The sequence below is a fragment of the Falco cherrug genome, chromosome 5, assembly GCF_023634085.1.
Source record: "Falco cherrug isolate bFalChe1 chromosome 5, bFalChe1.pri, whole genome shotgun sequence".
Lineage (NCBI taxonomy): Eukaryota > Metazoa > Chordata > Aves > Falconiformes > Falconidae > Falco > Falco cherrug.
In genome coordinates, this window is record NC_073701.1 from 25,441,058 (window position 1) to 25,459,231 (window position 18,174).

Genomic DNA, 18,174 nt, shown 5'->3' on the forward strand with positions numbered 1-18,174 from the left:
TCTCTGAAGCCTCTCTGGAAGTGCTGGGAGTTTGGAGGATCCACTTCACCCAGATCTTAACATCTTCCTCTGGCACCCTACTGGTAGAAATAAAATGGGAAGAATGTGGAAACTGGAGAGCTGGGAGGATATTTGGAACGCAGTGGAAATAATCTTCCTCTGCAGCCAGGGAAGATAAACGATTCCTTCCCTATTACAAATGCAATGCCAAGTGGTGAACAAATGACTCTGCCTTTGACCCTATGTCTTAGCTGCATGGTTATTATAAGCACTTGAGGGTAAAATTTTGCTCACAAAAGTCAGTCTCACTGATTTCCAAAAAGGATTAGATGGAGACAGCACTTCATCCTTTTTTTCCTAACTGCCCCACCCCCCTTAAATAGCAAGGGCAAAACCGGTTCAGAGTCAAGACATATAAATGGGAACTAAAGCATTCAGTTTCCATTCCGTTATTAAAGTTTAAGATTCTCCTGCTAATTAGCATAATGTAACTGCAAAACCTGATCCAGGAGGCCAAGCCTGGTTCCAGCACTGCATGTGGTGTGGTCAGTGGCGATACACGCATGTTCGCTCACCTCTCAGGTTACCCCCACATGTATCACTAGAGTAATGAAAGAATCAGACAGCTCCCCAAACGGCAACAGTTTGGCTGGCACCTGATGGAGAAGGCACTCTGCGTGCACAAAGCCGGCTCTGCCTGTGGCTGCCGACACCCCCTCCGCTCTCTACAGAAATCTGCTGAGTGCCCCTTCGCGGAGCAGGTACAAAATGTGTCCTTAACGATCTGGTATACAAGGGTCTGTGCTGTTCAGTTTTGCTCTATCAGGGCTATGCCACCCATGCCCATCCAGCCCTGCTTCGCCAGCGCGCCAATGCCGATGGCTCTCAGCTCCAAGCCCGCCCTTACAACTGAAGGGCAGCAAGTGCTCCGTGGGAGTGCCAAAGGGATGCTGCATTCCCCAAAACTGCCCTTGCTTCACAGAAACACACGATTTCCACGCAGTTCATGAAATGTTAATGTCAGGTATTTTTACGAATAATACGATAATTACCCAATTAGCAGGGTCAACCACGTTGCAGTAACACCTCCTCCCAGCACGCTTACCACTGTACATAGTTTGTTCCTTATGCCAGCCATAGGTTTGTAACAAGCACCTACCGAGCACCTACGGACAGGGCCCTAGTGCTAAACCTCACCCAGCGACACTAGTTCTTCAGTACAGTTCCCTGCAAACACCCATCTCATTATTAGTTACTAAAACGTGGTAAACATTCACCATCATTTACGTTTCATTAGAATAAAATGAGAACAAGCTAACAGAAAGTATGACAAACCGTATGAACTGTACCTAAGCTGATCTGCTACAAACTACTCTCCTCGGGGAGAGAGAGAGAGGTGTCTGTTTTCCTTCCAGGATTAGCAGCGGTAACTGTCAGCTGCTTTGCCACTACTGAAGTTCTCTTTATTCCTGTAAAAGCGAAAACTCCTCCTCACCAACTCTGCCGGCACACAGGGAACATCTGAAGCAGCCGAGGCTGGCGAGGAACTCCGCGAGTGACATGAGAAGCTCGCAGCCGCGACAAACGGCGCGTTCCCCCGGCGCCAGACCCCTGTGCTTAGCGCTGAAAGAAGAGGCAGGGATGGGGACGGGTCCGCTTCAGAACCGCACCGGGTGAGTTCCTGGCACGAACGTGCAGCGGCAGAGAGAAGTACGGGCGATGAAGCGGAGGCACTGACGGGGAATGCGACTCGAACACCCTCCTCAGTCACCGGAGCCTACGGAAACGCTCGGGTTTCCCTTTCATCCCCCGGCCACCTGGGGACCAGGCGCCACCTGTTCCCACGCCGCCAGGGAAGGGGGGACCCGCCGGGGCGGCAGCGGGCTCCCGGGGCGGCAGCGGGCTCCCGGGGCGCCGCGCCGCTTCCCCAGCCAACTTCCAGCGGGCCGGGCCGCGGGGCCGCCCCGGCGGCTGCAGCACCCCCCGCGGCCGCCCCGTCCCGTCCCGCTCCGGGCAGAAATGCTGAATCACGAAGCCGAGGACGCGGGACCGGAGGCGACGGTGCCGGGGAGCTCCCCCTGGGCCCCCACCCGGGGCCGGCCGCCTCCCTCCGCCCGGGCGACGGGTCCGGGCGAGGCGCCGGGCGGCGGAGGGGGAGCCGCGCTGCGGCGCCGGGCACTTACTTGAAGGTGAGGACGCAGAGGGGCCGGTAGGACTTGTGGCTGGTGTTCTCGGCCATCCGCTTGCCCCAGAAGTCGTTGGCGAAGGCGGCGGCCACGGGGGCGGCCGCCCGCACGTCGGGGTTGTTCACGATGGCCCAGACGTCGTCGTGCACGAACTCGCCCCGCAGGGAGTTGCCGTAGCAGAGGGCGCACAGCCCCGCCAGCACCACCGCCGCCGCCGCCACCCCGCCGCGCCGCCCGCCCGCCGCCGACGGGGACGGGCAGCGGGGCGGCGCGGCTCGGTCCCGGCTGCGGGAGCCCAGCGCCGAGCCCGTCACCATGGCGCGGGTGCGGGCGAGGGGCGCCGCGCTGGCTGCCCCGGCTCCGCCGCCGCCGCGGCGCGGGGAGGCAGCGGCGCCCGCATGGTGCGGGGCGGGCAGCGGGGCCGGTGCGGAGCGGGCAGCGGGGCGGGCAGCGGGACCGCCGCCGGCCGCGCGCGCTCTGCCGAGGCGCAGCGGGCCCGGCTACAAATAAACAGCGGCCGCCTCCCCGCGCCATCCCTCCTCCTCCTCCTCTTCCTCCTCCTCCTCCCCCCTCCCCCCGCACGCATGCTCCTTGCCGCGCTGTCACCCCGCCGCCACCTCAGCCCGTCGGCGGGGTGGGCTCTGCCCGGGGTGGCCCCCGCACGCCGGCGGCGGGAGGCTGCGCTGCCCGCGGCGGGGCCGGGAGCGGGGCCGGGAGCGGAGCCCCGGAGCCGTGGGTCGCCCCCGTCACTCGCGGGGAGGCGGGCGGCAGGGCTGCTCCGCCGCCTGCTGCCAGGACCCCTCGGCCCCCGCCGGCATCCCCTGCACGGCCAGCCGCGCCGGGAGCAGCGTCCCTGCGGGCCATGCTCACCCGGGAAGCGGGGACGTCCCAGCCGTCTCCGTGGCATCCGCAGCGTGCGTGCCGATCCACAGCATCCACGCTGCTCCACAGCATCCACGCTGCTCCACACCACCCAGCCTGCAGCATCGCCTGTGCCAAACAGCCCCCCGCTGTGTCCTAGCGCGGGAGGCATTTCGGTGCTGTGGAACTTTTGTTCTCTGCTCTGGTCCATCACCTGTCCCTCCTCCAAAATCACCTGAGCGCTGCCTTCTCCAAAGCATTATTCTGGTGACTGCAGTGTGTCTGTCCCCTTCCAGGACCTTTCTTGTAGTGATGACAACCCCCAGTAACTTTTGCTTCAGGAAGGCTGTGTTCAGATCATTTTTCCAGGCACCTATAAAAGGTATGTGGCCATGGCTCTTCCAGAAAACAAAAAACCAAGGACTCTATTAATGTTTTTTCTCATTTTAAAACCTCCTGCTTATAACCAAAGAAAGAACACTGCTTGGCAAAGAAGATTAGATTCAATGAGGTGAATGAACATACTGGACGTACTTTGAATTTGTTCTTGAGAAAAGATACACTGAGCATGGTTTGCCACCAGCCCGTGCAGTTCCGAGCTGCTCCGAGAGCGTGCCTGTGAGCGTGCCTCCTGCCTGTGGGAAAACGAGGGGAGCGGAAGCTGTGAAGAGTTCATCCAGACTGTCCTGGGCAAGCCCTCTCCAGGAATGCTTTTCCCCCCAGCATATTTGGCACTTTGACCGATCTGGTATTTTCCAAGTGCAACAGAACAGGCTTTTCAGATGCACTTTTGTCACAGCTAAAAATAAGTCCAGCTAGGATGGCATGTTTATATCCAGGACAGAAGGAAATTCCACCAGAAGCAGGGCCATCAACTCAAACTTTCCCTAATGTAGCTGATGACATTTTAGCAGTCAGCTACCCAGAGCTTTTCCCAGCATCAGAGACCATTCACAGTGGTGTGTTGGTATCCATTTTCACCAAAGTTTCAAAGCTTCACACGTAAAGATAGACTCCAACATCTGTGCGTGGGCACGGAAAGAGAAACAGCCTGGTATCCAGAGGCATTGAAGTACTGAAGCCCACGAGTGCCCAGCAGCTCTGGAAACAAAGTCACTATCGCAGAAATGCTTAAAAGGTGGAATCGGGACTTTGTTGAATTAAAATGGTGACAGTTACTGGGAGGGGGGTGAGTGGAAGGATGGACTGTAATGTTGATGGAAGCAAAAACAACATGTGTAAGAATTAAAGGTTGAAATTGCCTTACAGTAGACTCCAGATAATACTTGAAATCCTGAATTACTCCACCAAACAAAATCTGCAACCCCCTATAGGTCTGAAACAGGCAGCCAAGGGTCTCATTGTTCTCCGGTGCAGATGTACTGCACGTGGGTGAGCGAGGCAGCCTAAAGCAGGGCCAGCAGCACTGCTGCTGAGCCCAGCAAACCCAGTGCACCCAGCAGCCCAGCTGTGCCTTGCCAGGCTGCACCTCCCAACAAGACTCCCATGTCTCTCTGGTCCACCCACTGTGGACCAGGGTCTGCACAGCCTTTCTCACTGATGTCTTTCAGCCTTCTGTCCTCCTTCATCCCAGGTTGGGGCAGCCCGCCAATAGCCCACTCCCACCACAAAACAGGGCCCAGGGCTGCCATCAGGCAACCTGATGTTGGGGCAGGGGACAGGTCTCACCGTCCACTGGCCAGGACTGTGGTACATGTCCCTGTTGCGTTACAAGTCCCACCATCCGCCCTTTGAGATTAACTAGTTCACCACATAAAACTCACAAAAAATGCAGAGTTCTAAAAGGGTAAATTATGAAGAGGTGATGAAAAACATTTTCTCATCAAGGAATTTCCTGTCAATATCTTATGACAGTAACATACACAGCCATGCAACATCGCACAGTACAACCGACGCACTCCACAAAATAAGTAAGATTGCTTCCTGTACAGATCTGCAACTTTCCACTCACTTGCATAACGCACCATGCTTGATAACACCAAAAAGCACGGAAAGAGATGGCAGTGCTCGCCCATTCAGGACTCCTTCTGCCCTCAATCTCCTTAGCTGGCCACCAACACTGGCCATTGGCTTTCAACTGGCATGGAAACCTAGAGTTTGCAAGAGAGAAAAACCCTATTTATTTTTTCATCTGTTTTCTTATGCCCTTATTGAAATGTTACATGCAAAGTGTAGTTAACACTAAGTTGTCAAGTTTCTTTTATGGGAAGAAAATCTATTCTCACTTCTCCAAGACAAACCAGATCTTTCCTTTCTTCCCTCAAGCAGACATCTAAAAGAGACAAAGCAATGTTCCAGTCAGCCGAGGAGGAAGAACCGCTGTTCTTCACAAGACCTGCTGAAATACAAGCACATAGTCTTCTCCTTTCGATCCACAAAGGCAAACATTACCTCATCGTGCAGCAGTCGCTGTCACAGACTGAATTCAAGAAGTTTTCTAGAAGTCCTGACCACCAATAAAGAAACTAACAGCAAGAAGTCAGAATTCAGAGAGCAGGAGAATGTTGAATGCTGCTGTATACTGGATCTTAAGTCTCTACATATATATGCATATACATGCAGGCATATACACAAAGGGAGAGGAAAGAGAGAGAGAAAGAAGAGAATCCAGCAGCTCCAAAGCTGCTTTGCCACTTCCAAAAATATCTGGTCTAATAAGAAGTATTTCCTCCTACTGCAAGCCTTGATTCTTTCTCTACCTAAAGTAGCCATGTCATCATTTCTGAAATGTAAAGGCAAATTGCTTCTCAGAAAAGCCTAGCTGAGTTCTGGAATCATGCGTGTAGCTGAAGCACTCCAGCTATTTGACTGCCTACTTGTATTTGAATCACAAGTTTCATGCCAGCTATATAAAAAGAATAACAAATGGCTGTTAAAACTAGAGGCCTTGAAACTAATTATGTGCAATACTCAAAAAAACCTTGCTCTGCTAATTGAGCAGAGCTCGTTACTTCTGAAGTAGGAAAGTTTAGCCTCCACTTTGAGTAAAACATATGGCAGGGTATACAAGGCATTAGGCACATTTGAACTGTTACACTTCAAAGGGTTGAGCACTGATTGATCTGTTATTATCTGAAGATGGCAACTGCTCAAAGGCAGAGAGAAACTGCAAAAGTTTTGAGTTTCAAGCTTAAATGTGGAGTTCTGAAGGGTGTAGCTTTGCATTGACTGATTAAAGTATAAGAATGCAGTAAATACAATTTAAAAGTTAAATTGCCATATGGTCATAGCTAGAGGTAGATTTCAAAAGTAGCATATGTAAATAGTTTCTTGCTGTCTGAACAAATAATTTTACATTTAAACTAAGTCATTTGGTAACTGGTGCAATTGATTTCTGCTTGTAGTCAGTTACTGAATGGTTCTGCAATTCATTTCAGTAGCCCCAGGATGAAACTCTGTATCTGCCACGCATATAATCTTTGGTTGATACAGATTATGTTCATACAGTTAAAAGCAAAAAAAAAAAAAAAAAAAAAAGAAAGAAAGAATGCGCCAGGCACCAGGTTCTGCTAGCTATTAAAGGAAATTGCCATCTTAAATGAAGGAGTGTTGCAAAACCTGGAACCAAGTTTGGCATCTTTAATCCAGCGTGCCATCTGTGCTGGAAGAGCTTCGGAGAGACAGAGAGCAATCCACGTGGTCCAGAGGCCCTCCAAGGAGCTCAGTGCTGTTCAGTACATTCTTTTTAGTCAAGTAGGATTTGAACTTTGGAGTTACCAAGAGCAATGAAACAGTGCAGTGAAAGGCTGGACTGGGCTGGGAAAATCCCAATTATGATTCTTTTTGCTTGTTACCAAATTGCTTCTAGGTCTATGCAGGCTATGGAAAGTTTCTCTTTGGTGAATTCTTCCTAAAGCACAGTGAAAGTTCCTGTGTTTTTACTTTCACTTTCAACTGTGGCCAAGAGCCAGAAGCAGTACAAGCAGGAGAGGAAAACTTCTTGCCCTTAGTACCCTGGTCCTGTGATCCTTAGGAGACAAAGAAATCCAGTATTCTCAGGATGAACTCTTCTTTTGAATAGGGATGTAGTGTTTTAAGTTCAGCCCACAACCAACCCCCCCAATAAGCCTTCATCCTGTGGCAGTCATGGCGTGTGCTAACTATTAGCTCTGAAAATTCAAGCCCCTCAGTTTTTACAAATATCAGCAAGAAGATGTTGTTACATGGTAAGCACTGTTTGGTGGATCCCCATGGATGCACATTTCCCATCCCTGACACAGACGGCAAGTAACACAGAATCCTCCATGACCCATTTTCAGATCCATTTGTCACCTGTTTCATATGCTTGTGTAAAATGAGAGATTTCAAGCTGAGAAAAAGCTTGCCATAGTTGTTACTGGATTAGAGGGAATCTCCTTTTCAGCTCATACAACAAATACATTTTCTGCCTTTGAAGACCCAGGTTAAGCCTTGGTCTACGGCCAGGATTGTACAGAGTCTTTGAACCTCCGCAGTGGATGGAACATCCACGATTTGACAGGGGAGAGGCATCCAGCAAACAGTACAGGGTGACTTGGGTTTCATAGTTGCAGTTTAAAGGTCAGGGACAATACAAAGGTGGGACAAGTCCCAGCAATGAGAATAACAGGATTCTTTACTTACAGAGCAGAAGCAGACCGTAGCATAGGCTGCTGAAGTTGCCCACTCCAGTGGATTCACTCACTGGCCAAGGAGATTAGTACTTTCCATTTTTTTGTGCGTGATTTGGGTGTACAGAACCCCATGATGGAATGGGGAGTGGAGGAGAGAAAGCGTTTTTCTTTCCTTATAGAGCATGAATCTGCAGTCTTCCCCCTCAAGAAGCACTGCAGAAATTTCGCAAACCCAAAAAGAGTTCTCAGTCTTGCCCTTGCCATAAAGATCTTTTTTATTGCATCACAGCAAGGGAAAAGTGCAGCCTAGAGGGCTTGAGTCGTAGAGTTATCACTTGTAACATTCATCTATTTCATGCTGATTAATTACAAGGCAGTTTAAGTTGATTTTTTATGTACTTCATGAAAATCAGCTAATGGCTCACAATCACAAAAATTAAAAAGGGAAAACTCAGCTCAAGATAGGCCCATTTCTGGGTGAGCGAACGAGGGATTCGGACGACCCAACGTTTTATTTTCACTTACAGTGCATAGCCCTGGACTACATTTTTCTCCACCTGGAACATTGTTTCTGAGCACAAGCAGGTCAGAATGGGTGTGACGCTGTTTAAAGCAGGGATCTTGCTAGAGAGAAGTTGTTTTAAGAAGCTTTCCTGAGAAATGGACATTAGTAACTCAAGACACCATATGCTTCCTATGAGGCAAGGGCACATGTGAATTGTCACATGGCTGTAAAGCTGGATGCTGAGCTGCTGGGAGCACTGAGTCAAGTGCAGCATAAGGACCAGATTGGGGCTCAGCACTGATCAATATTTAGTGGTTGGGATTCATATTGCTCCTGCAGTGAGGCACTGAATTCGGAAGAAGAATCTGAGTCTGGCAAGACAAAGGAGGCATTCTCAGCTTGGACTGACCTGAACAGTTTAATTTGACCCTATACTCAGCCTTTAGATTTGGCTGTACATTGCTCAATGTAATTGTCTCTTGGAAGTTTTTATGTCAAAATGAGAACATAGATTAAAGACCCCAAGTCTCTTCCCTATTCAGATTCAGTTGGTTTTATTTTCTGGGCTTCTCTGAGCTGGAATTCAGTAGCACTTCTCTCCTAAAAGTAACTGATTTGCATGTAAGATCTTCTGGCAATCCTAGTTGCACTTGAATTGCAGTCACTGCAAATGGTCTGATACAATCAGGCAGTGAGATAAAATCAGGAAATCTCTACATTTACTCTCTGATAACTAAGCAAGCTCAATTTCATCATGGTGAAGTAGAATCCAGTGGTTACAATCACCTTTCTTTCCTTTCATCTATTTTTTAGTATTTGGGTTTAAGATGGAAAAATTACAAATGAATAAATCTGCACCAAGTCAAGTCAAGACTCTGTATAATAATATTATTCATATCTCTATGATTAGCAACAGCTGGAATAAATTTTAGCAAAAGTATTAAAATCTATGTAGAATAAACCACATGGAGTCACTGTAATTTGAAGAGGGTGAAAGTTTCCATAAAAGCTGCTGGGAAAGGAATCCGACATACTTTTTTTTCAGGTGACTTCTTTGGATTTTATTTTTGCAAGCAGCTACAGTTTTATTTTATAGTGCTTTACTTCCTAGTGTTTAAGTTGAACAAACACTCCAGATAAAACAAGGTATCAATCAGCCACTCCGGGCATGGCTTCTTCTCACTAGTCCTCTTACACCAAGGTGTACTGAGGAGCTCTGGCTGTGTTAAAGCAAAGATAAATTCTCAAGCACGATTACAGCAAGCTAAGCCAACACCGGTGCTACACTAGCTGGAAAGCTATCACACAGGTCTGCTTTTCACCTGCAAACACCGCCATGTGCCAGCTGTTGTTTCCCCAAAGGGTTTGAGAAGTTCAGAGTCAGCTAACAGATCACTTGGAAATCAAAGCAATAAAACTCTATAGAGCTTCTTGAAGGAAGCAGTTTGAAAACCCAGTTGAGAAGGGCAGGGTCAGGGGGAAGCAGAATGGAGGAGGAGGCAGCTGGGAATTACTGGAGTAGCTTTTCAGTGCTTCCTTTTCCCTCTCCACCTCTTCTGTTGACCATGCATCTAAGTGACCCTAAGACTGCTGGTAGGATAAATTGGACCCTCCAAAGCGATCCTTGCTCTTCAGCACTCATCTGCACTCCTGTGAGCCTGTTGTGCACAGGTTAAAATATGTTGCAATACTTGAGGAATTTTAAATATAAATATTAAGCCCGTTCTGAATGAAGGTGATTATCTAGGTGTGGAAGCACCAGAAGGGCCAGTGTGTGAGACTGGAAGGCACAGATGGCACATAGGTCACCAAGATGCCAGCTCACCTAGGTGCAGCTTACCAGACCCTCCCTAAACTCCAGACAGACTACACACAGAGTAGAACAGAAGACAGACCATAAACCAAAGCCCTAAAGAGGTGATGCAAGGAAGAAAAGAACAGGCTAGGAGCCATCAAACACCTAGATAAGGAGAGAAATCCTGATACAGGGATGGAGCAGTATGCAGAACACATGAGGGTGAGAGAGCGGGTGCAAAACCTGGTCTGTTTTGGGTGCAGTCACCTTTCCCTCCCACATTAGCTTACTTTGAGCTTTGTTACATTGTTGCTGCAGTGCTGCAAAATTAGTTTTGGGGCTACAAACCTGGCAAGGTTACAAGTTATGAGCCCTACCTGCTAACAGTACTTACCACCTTTTATCCATGCAAATACAAACTTCTGGCTTGCCTGAAATGCTCCGGGGAGACATAAGCACCATTATTTCTCACTTTTCCGCAAGCCAAGTGCACACATGTGAGTTCATGTATGGTCTTACGTAGATTCTGCTCCTCCTGCTAACAGGGACCACAGGACTCCCTCCTCTCATTCTTTCTCCGATGAGATGAGTCTCTCTTGCTTTCTTATACCCGTCACACTGCCTTCGTGTGTTTCAGCTGATTCCTCCTGCCTGGTTCCACTCCAGCTTTCTTCTCAGTTGGTAGGAACTTGTAACCTTTGAGTTTCTATGTTAAACAATTTAAAAAATGAGTTACTGAGCTTTGCCTAGTTTGCAGCTTACCAAGTTTCCCATGGCTTCAGCACAAAGCCAAAAGTCATCTGCAGTTTAGCTGAAGCACTCCTAGGATCCCTGCAGCAGGAGCCTGGAAGCTTTCTGGATAGCATTTGGAGCCTGGAAGGTATAGAAACCAAAATAAGCCACAGTGTCAGAGCAAATCTAGTGTGCTCACTGTTACCAAACCTGCTCAGCAACACCTCCCTGCAGGGTTTTCTGTCACCCCTAGCAGACCAGTCCCAGCATTACACCTGCCCTTTTGTTCCACCCTGGGGACATCACATCCAATTCAGGGCTGGCTTGAGGTTCATCGGGCCTCACTGCCATGTCCTAGATCCTTCTTAGTTTTTTCCTGAGGACTGTCAAGAGGCTTTTAGAGGTGGTCCGTGGCCCAGCATATCTTAACCATTACCAAGTTCACGCCACAGCTCTGTTCCTCAGGCACAAGGCAACCTTTTCTTCTGTAGGTTGGAGGTCATGTACGCTGAGACAGAGCTTCCCTGGAAGCTGCTTCAAGAATAATGAGCTATTCTCTGGGACACCCAAGGATTTTTGTGACGCTTATCATCATCTTCTCAGTGCAAAAAGGTCAATGCTCTCCAGTGTAAACAAAAAGGATAATAATAGCAAACAAACTGCTCTATCAAACCATGATACACCTCTGTACTCTTAATCCTCCCTTGGGAAAAGATGGAGAGAAAAATATTAATTACCTGAGAGACAACATCATTTATACACTTCTGCTCAAACACGCTTGTTGATAAAAAGGGTAAAAACATACCAAGCTTGCTCTGAATAGTTTTATAAGGGAAAGGACTGGAGAGGAGCCTGTAGGAAAGCTCAAGCACAGCCCAACCTCGAAGTGCTGCAGAGATCCACACTTTGTAATTTGGGCCTATTTCCACTTATCTCTGTATTTAAATAGATTGACAATTGTGAGGAAGAGAAGAATCATAAAGGTGGGGTTAGTCTTTTTTGGTATGAGGCTGGCATCTGCCATGGGAAATTAATCCGTGCTAAGCTGCAGTAAGCTGAGCTGCTGAGTTTGTATTCGTGTCACTGAGACCGCTTATACTCACCGCTGGTCTATAAACTCTTATTAGTCAGACTTGACAGTGGGTGACATCTTGATGAAAAGAATAGCCTATAGATCACCATCCATTCAATAAGGGGTTATAAAAACGATTTTAAATGCACCATTTTTCCTAAGACCACATAACAAAATATTTTGGGGAGATGAATAAAGTGATACTGGGGGATTTTTTTTGTGGTGGGTTTTTTTTTTAGAGGGGGATTAGAAGGTCCCAAGGTGCTTTGTCACTGAAATAACCACATCTGTCAGCTAAATTGGCAGAGCTATTATATTTAGTTTCTAGAAAGAGTTCCTCAGATACTGAGATCTTGGGTACCTCCCAAAAGATTTGCTCTCTGGACCGCTGAAGTGAAATAAAGTTAGGGGGGGAAAGTAGTTCACAGGCACAGCTAGCATTTTCATTTTTTCTGAATATCACATGGTTCAAAATGCTGATGAGAAAAGACAGGCTCATGAGGGGTGACTTGACAGGAATCACATTTTAATTTCCATCATAACATTTTCTCTCCAGCGGCCACCTTGCTGTTGTTGCCTTCTGGGCACCCATATGATCCTCCCTACGAGGAAAAGATACCCCAAGGCATTTCCTTTTTAATTTTGCAAGATGCAGTCAGAGGATCCCATTCAATTTTTTAATTTGTTTAACTGGCTTCTAACTTTGCAGGCTCCTGTCATGCCATAAAATTGACTGATGAATGACAGGGCCCTGCTAGGTTTGACTGGGGTGTAATGTGAGCTCCCAGGGATGGAAACAATAAAACACAATTTTCTAAGAAGTGGGGTTTTGCAAGGGACATGCTAGCCCTGATTTCACCACACCCTTTCATTTGTTAGCTCCAGTTAGGCAACTTACAGTTGGATTTTGTTACATTGCCTGTCATTGTGAGCCCTCTGTTCACAAAGGTAGGAAAGGACCATGCCAGTAGCGCAAGGTCACTTAGGAAGAGCCTTGATGAGTGCCATGCTGGGGACTTGCCCTGTGTGTATGGGAGCCAGTGTATGGGTTGAATAATGGCACGGCCAAGGCTCATACAGAACAGTTTGGAAGAGAGAAGAATTTCAGATGAATCAAACGGCAGCCTCTCCCCTCCCATACTGACCTTCTTTGGAGCTGCCCTATGCTGAAAATCCTCTTTCCACCTATCTATAAATTTCCAGAGGACTGTGGGTTGAAAAGAACAAAGACAGGAACACTAGAGTTCGTCTTTCAGCTATCATTGTCACATGCTGGCTTTGGAACTGGCTTTGGAAACTAAGTGACGAGATAGATGTTCATGCCACATTTCAGCTCACTGTCATTAACACAGGCTGTCCTGGAAGAGAAGCTTCCTCAAAACCCAGCACCGCTTCCTTGGCATTCCAGGTAACCATGATCAGATCTGACTCCCCGCTGCAGAATATCCTCGTCAGCATCCAGGTAAGGACAACAATAAAAATTTTTGTCTTTTCAGGCTGCCTGCAAGTAGTCTAATCAGAGCTGGAACATTTTAATTTGCAATGAATTGGTCCATCTGGCTAAAAGTGTCACTAAGCAACCACAATAGTAAGCCTCCAACATTGTGGGCCACCCTGCCAGCTGTGCCATCAGCTGCACGGACCCTGACCTCCCACTGGGACACCTACACCCAGGCCTAGCCCTTATTAAAACCACCCACAGAGCTGCAGTCCCTCACACCTGCCCAGTGAAAGCCTCCTGGTCCCAATCCAGGCAGGGGAACAAGGCAGAGGAATGGTGGAAGAAAGCAAGCCTTGGCAACAGGGTGAAGCAACAGAGGTATAGGAAGCCCAAAGCTAGAAAGGAACTCAGGCAGAAAGTACAGGCAGGAGGTGAAAACCCATCTCCTGATTGCAAAGCCATGTCCTGCCCCTCAGGGCACGTGAGGACTGGGAAGAGAAAGATCTGCATGTAGCACAAAGGCTCTCCACTCCAGATTTTGCTGGCTCTTGTGTTCTGGTTCAAACTGGGAGGAGGCAACAGGAGCGAGGAGAGTGGGCATCCATGTGCCAGTGCTTCTGGGATGATCAGCAGTAGCAGTGGTTACAGGTCTCAATAGAGCCAGCGATAGCTCTGCTCTGGCCAAGCACCACTACCATGCACAGGAGAGATTGGAACAAGGCTCCCCTAACCTTTCTGAAGTTTTCATGTAGACTTTTTCAGTCTTTGCACTCCAGGATTTTGAGACAGGAGTGAGACAGGACTTGCTTGGGAGGCAAAATCCCATGCTCTCCCACTGCTGACCTCGGGACACAAGCGTCGGTAAATCAACCCTAGAGCAAAATCCCTAATGGGGAATATGATAGGATGTCACATCGCTACCGCACCTTGCAGCAGCCTATGCTTGTGTCAGAGCCTGAGAAGCTGGAATGCATATGCCCTTACAGTGACAGCATAGGAGATTTTGTTTTGGTTTTGAATAAATGATTGATAGAGTAAAGGCAACTGGGGGGCAGCAGGTCAAACACAACTACTGAAAAAAGACCCAATCGCCATCCTGTTCCATCACTTGCTAATAGAGTAGTGTTTAGCAATAGCTTGTGTGTTGTAAGGCTTAAGGTTATCAGCAGAGTGACTGCAGAGAGCTAGTTAGAATTCAGCCTGCATCTGTGACTGTAATCCAGCAATTTAGACGAAAACATGTACTCTGCATAGGTGCATGGCACAGACTATTACTATTATTAATACAGTAAGAGTCATAATAAATCACATACTGAGTATGTTTGTTATTCCGAGGAAAACTTAATTATAAATTCCAAGCTGGCAGCATTTGATTTACTTTTTGCTATCTCTGAAATTGTATAATTAGTTCCCAAGTTACAACTCCTGCGAAGTCTCTGCCTTGTTGGGGGTAGCACATTTGGAGTTACAGCTGCAGCCATCACTCTGGCAAAGACAGCTTTCCCTTGGCAATATTAATTTTCAACATAAAATTTAAAACCGCGTAAAACTCCCCTAAAAAGGGAGGAATGCTTGGAAAGCGCCTCTCAGGGAGCCTCCCTGGCATTGCTGAGCTGTCTTTGGTAAAAGGAGCTCTCTAGTGCCCAGTTGTAATACTGCAGTTCAGGAAGGTGCTACGAGCACACAACCTAATCAAATTGATAGGCAAATGAAAAGCCGAGGTCTCTTCTTTTAGTTACTCAGTGCTAATGCATGACATGCAAAGTACTACTTAAATATCACTGTATTTGAGTATTATACTGTACCCAAAGTTTTAAGAGGTCCCATTCATTCCCACCTACCTTTCCCTATCTGTTTCTTAAAGAACTTCTGCTGCACTGATGAGGTGGCTCCTGCCTCGTCTGTGGGGCAAAGATGTGTGTGCATGTCTGCCAGCATCCAGGCCATCAAAAACAGGTTTACAATTTTACTGTGCCCCTCTCCAGAGACAGCACATCACCTGCCATTTGGGGATCTAAGGTCATGTGCACATACGGCTTTGAGATAGTATATTTAGTACAAGTGAATGCCTAATTGCAGCTGTTGACTTCTAGTGCATGCACCTGATTAAATAGAATTGTCTTGTGCCAGGCAAAACAAGCCCGTGGTCACTAATCCTAGCTAGCAAATCACAAAAAGATGTGTGGATAATAGCATACGAAGCCAGATAGCCCCTCTGTCTTTCTAGAGTGAAGACCTTAACATTTTAATTGGCAGTTATCATGCAGGTTGGAGTGTATGCTAGAATAACAATATATTGTCTTTAGACTGCTTTTAATGCTTGCATTTTGTTTTTTCAACGTTAGTGATGAGCTTCCTAATGTTGACTAAAATGTATTTAAAAAATCTATTTGGTTATCACCAAATATCGCAGATGCAGAATAATGACTTGACAAATTTGCAGACTGAGATTATCTGCAAATATTATGAAAGGCAGTGGAAGCTTTTATAAAACACACCATCATTTTTAATAGCATTTTGCTATTATAGTACTTCCCTTGTGGATACTGTGGTTTAATATTGCGAGTATGAAAAACGATGCCATCATTGAAGTTTTGCCACTGAAAAGCACCATCTTGTGTTTCCTATGCTCTGCTTCCCACAGCGAGGCTTATTCTACAGCAGAAAATAAACTAAGATGTACTAATTAACTAAATGTGTTTCAAAGGCAAGAAATCACATGTGGATAAGTTGCTCACCTTTAATCACTGCAAACAAAATGACGGTGAATTTTCTGCAAGTTACTGTCAGCCAGAGGTTTAAATCTTTTGCCCTTAGATGAGTTTGCAGCAGTTTTTTCTTCTCCTGTTATTGACCCTCATTTTCTGAGCTCAGTTTACAGGGAAGCCATAGTTTTAAGTAGCTGAAAAACAATGTCAAGAATATAAGCTACAAACAACAAAGAATCCTTGCCAGATTCAGGTCAGTCTTGACAATAATAATTTTTCTTCCATTTAGTATTTCAGCTCAGTATTAAGCGTTTTGATAAACGCAACACCTATCAGTACATTATCATGTCTAAGCACCCTATGGAATATCTAAGATCCAGCAGTCCATTTTCCCTTTATTTTTGCAGATCTGTAGGCATGGTTAGCAATGGCTTTACCATTAATTCATGGCTTTGTTTCAACTTAAAACAAACTGTTGATATTTTCAGACCAGAAAACTAAAGCAAAGTGTTTCTTGTCTCCTCAGAAAACTGTTTCTTAAAAAAGTCCTCTGATGCTTAATCTCAAAAATGTGAATCCCTTTTTCATTGAGATTTAGGTTAGAAGGGGCAGTTAAGATCTTCTTGTTTGAACTCCTGCATAATGCAGGGTGCAGAATTTCAGCAAAGTCCATGACTAATTTCAGTTTTATTTGCAGTGTTGGGTCTCTGCAATGCACAGAGCCTCCGCTCCCCCCTGCTGAGGGGGTTTGCTGTTCAATTCAAGTGAACTGGAGCAGAGCTTTAGAGAAGAGAGAGGGTCCTGGAGTCCTACTGCCATTTGTCACGTAGAACCTGGTATTTTACACTGTATCGTCTTTGAAAATTATAAACCAGAAGATGTGTAAGCAGTGTTTTAACAAGAAGAATAAAATCCATAACTCAGGACAGCACAGAAAGCACCTGGGTTTATGTTTCATTTCCATTTTTAAACATAGAAGAGGCTCAGAAGAAGCATCTACTGAGCTCCTGAATGGATTTGGATCAGCTGCAAGTGCCCATTTGCCAAAAGCAAGCCCAAGTCAGACTTGAAATCAGGCAAATCTCAGTGATGCTGGGTCAGTTTGACATTTACCTGCAAAACTGATAGCAAGTCGGGACTGGTGGCAAATGTGCCTGACAAAAACACCAACAACAAAACAAAAAAGCAGAAGTTTTGCATGTCCTTCACAATGTAAGATTCCTAAATATCAAACAGTTGCAATAAGGATGTACCTAACATTTTTGAGTTTCATTTCTGTTTTTCTTTCCCTGCATTTATGGATGCAGAATTATGGAAACCTCCTTAGATGAAATGGAGTTTCAATGCAGTAAGGACCAGAGTCTAGGCAGGGTCACGGGCCTCAGGTCTGAGGGGAACCACTGCCAGCACCAGCCCAAGGCACGTAACAAAGGGCCAGCAGGAAACAGCCATTGCTGCCGTTCCTGCCCGCCAGCACCACCATCACAAGAAACGAGACACTTGTGGACATGGGGTGATGCTGCTAAATGCAACACCACAAGTATCTTTTTTTGGAAATGCACAAGTCATACAGGGTGCATCTGTGCTGTCACAGGCACAGAGATGGCACATCACCTCCAAGGAGGCTGGCACAGCCCAGGTATCAGCCCTAGAAAATCAGCGGAGTCACGCTGCCCTGAACCCACCATTCCATCTCACCAGGGCTACTCAGTGGAGGCACATAGTGCGTGGGTGCAACCACAGCTTCAGAGCTGGTTTGGTCTCTGCTGTCAGCCCTGCTGCTGAGGCAGAGTTGTCTTGCAGAGCCCTGCAAGGTGTCTCTGCCCAACACTTCCCATGGCTTCTCTTCCCAGGGTGACAGATATTTGCAGGTCTGTAATGTCTGCCTTTGCCCTAAGCGACAGCAATACTTTGAAACAGGTTTTAAGCTCCTTTGAGACTCTCAGCTCAATACAGGGTTATGCTAAGCATGTTGACACACACACACATAACATGTAAACAACATTAGCAAATCCTAAAACAAATGCAGATGCTTTATAATTTATACTATCTAGGAAGCCACTTCACAGAGCAAGAAAAATGTGAATTGGTCTGCTCAGAACTTTGGAAAATAAATACACTGGTTGAAAAATGTAATTTCTAGTTAAAAACTAAATAACAAAAATAAAAGACAATCCAACTAGCTGGTTGAAAAGTTCTCAAAAGAATTGTGGAGGGTTTCCCTTGCGAATGAGCTAGACACAACAGCACACCCTTTTAAA

General features: G+C 46.8%; 1 protein-coding gene across 2 annotated transcripts in view; it reads right to left on the bottom strand.

Moving 5' to 3' along the window:
• The window catches only part of TMTC1 (transmembrane O-mannosyltransferase targeting cadherins 1), a 147,161-nt gene extending 143,924 nt beyond the window's left edge, over positions 1 to 3,237 (bottom strand). The window contains exon 1 of one of the 2 annotated variants that reach the window (XM_055711881.1): positions 2,184 to 3,237. In XM_055711881.1, the coding sequence (XP_055567856.1) occupies positions 2,184 to 2,503 (320 nt within the window). In that variant the 5' untranslated portion in view covers positions 2,504 to 3,237. The remainder of the gene's footprint in view (positions 1 to 2,183) is intronic. The other variant, XM_055711880.1, reaches the window with a different exon arrangement.
• Positions 3,238 to 18,174: the final 14,937 nt, after the last annotated feature.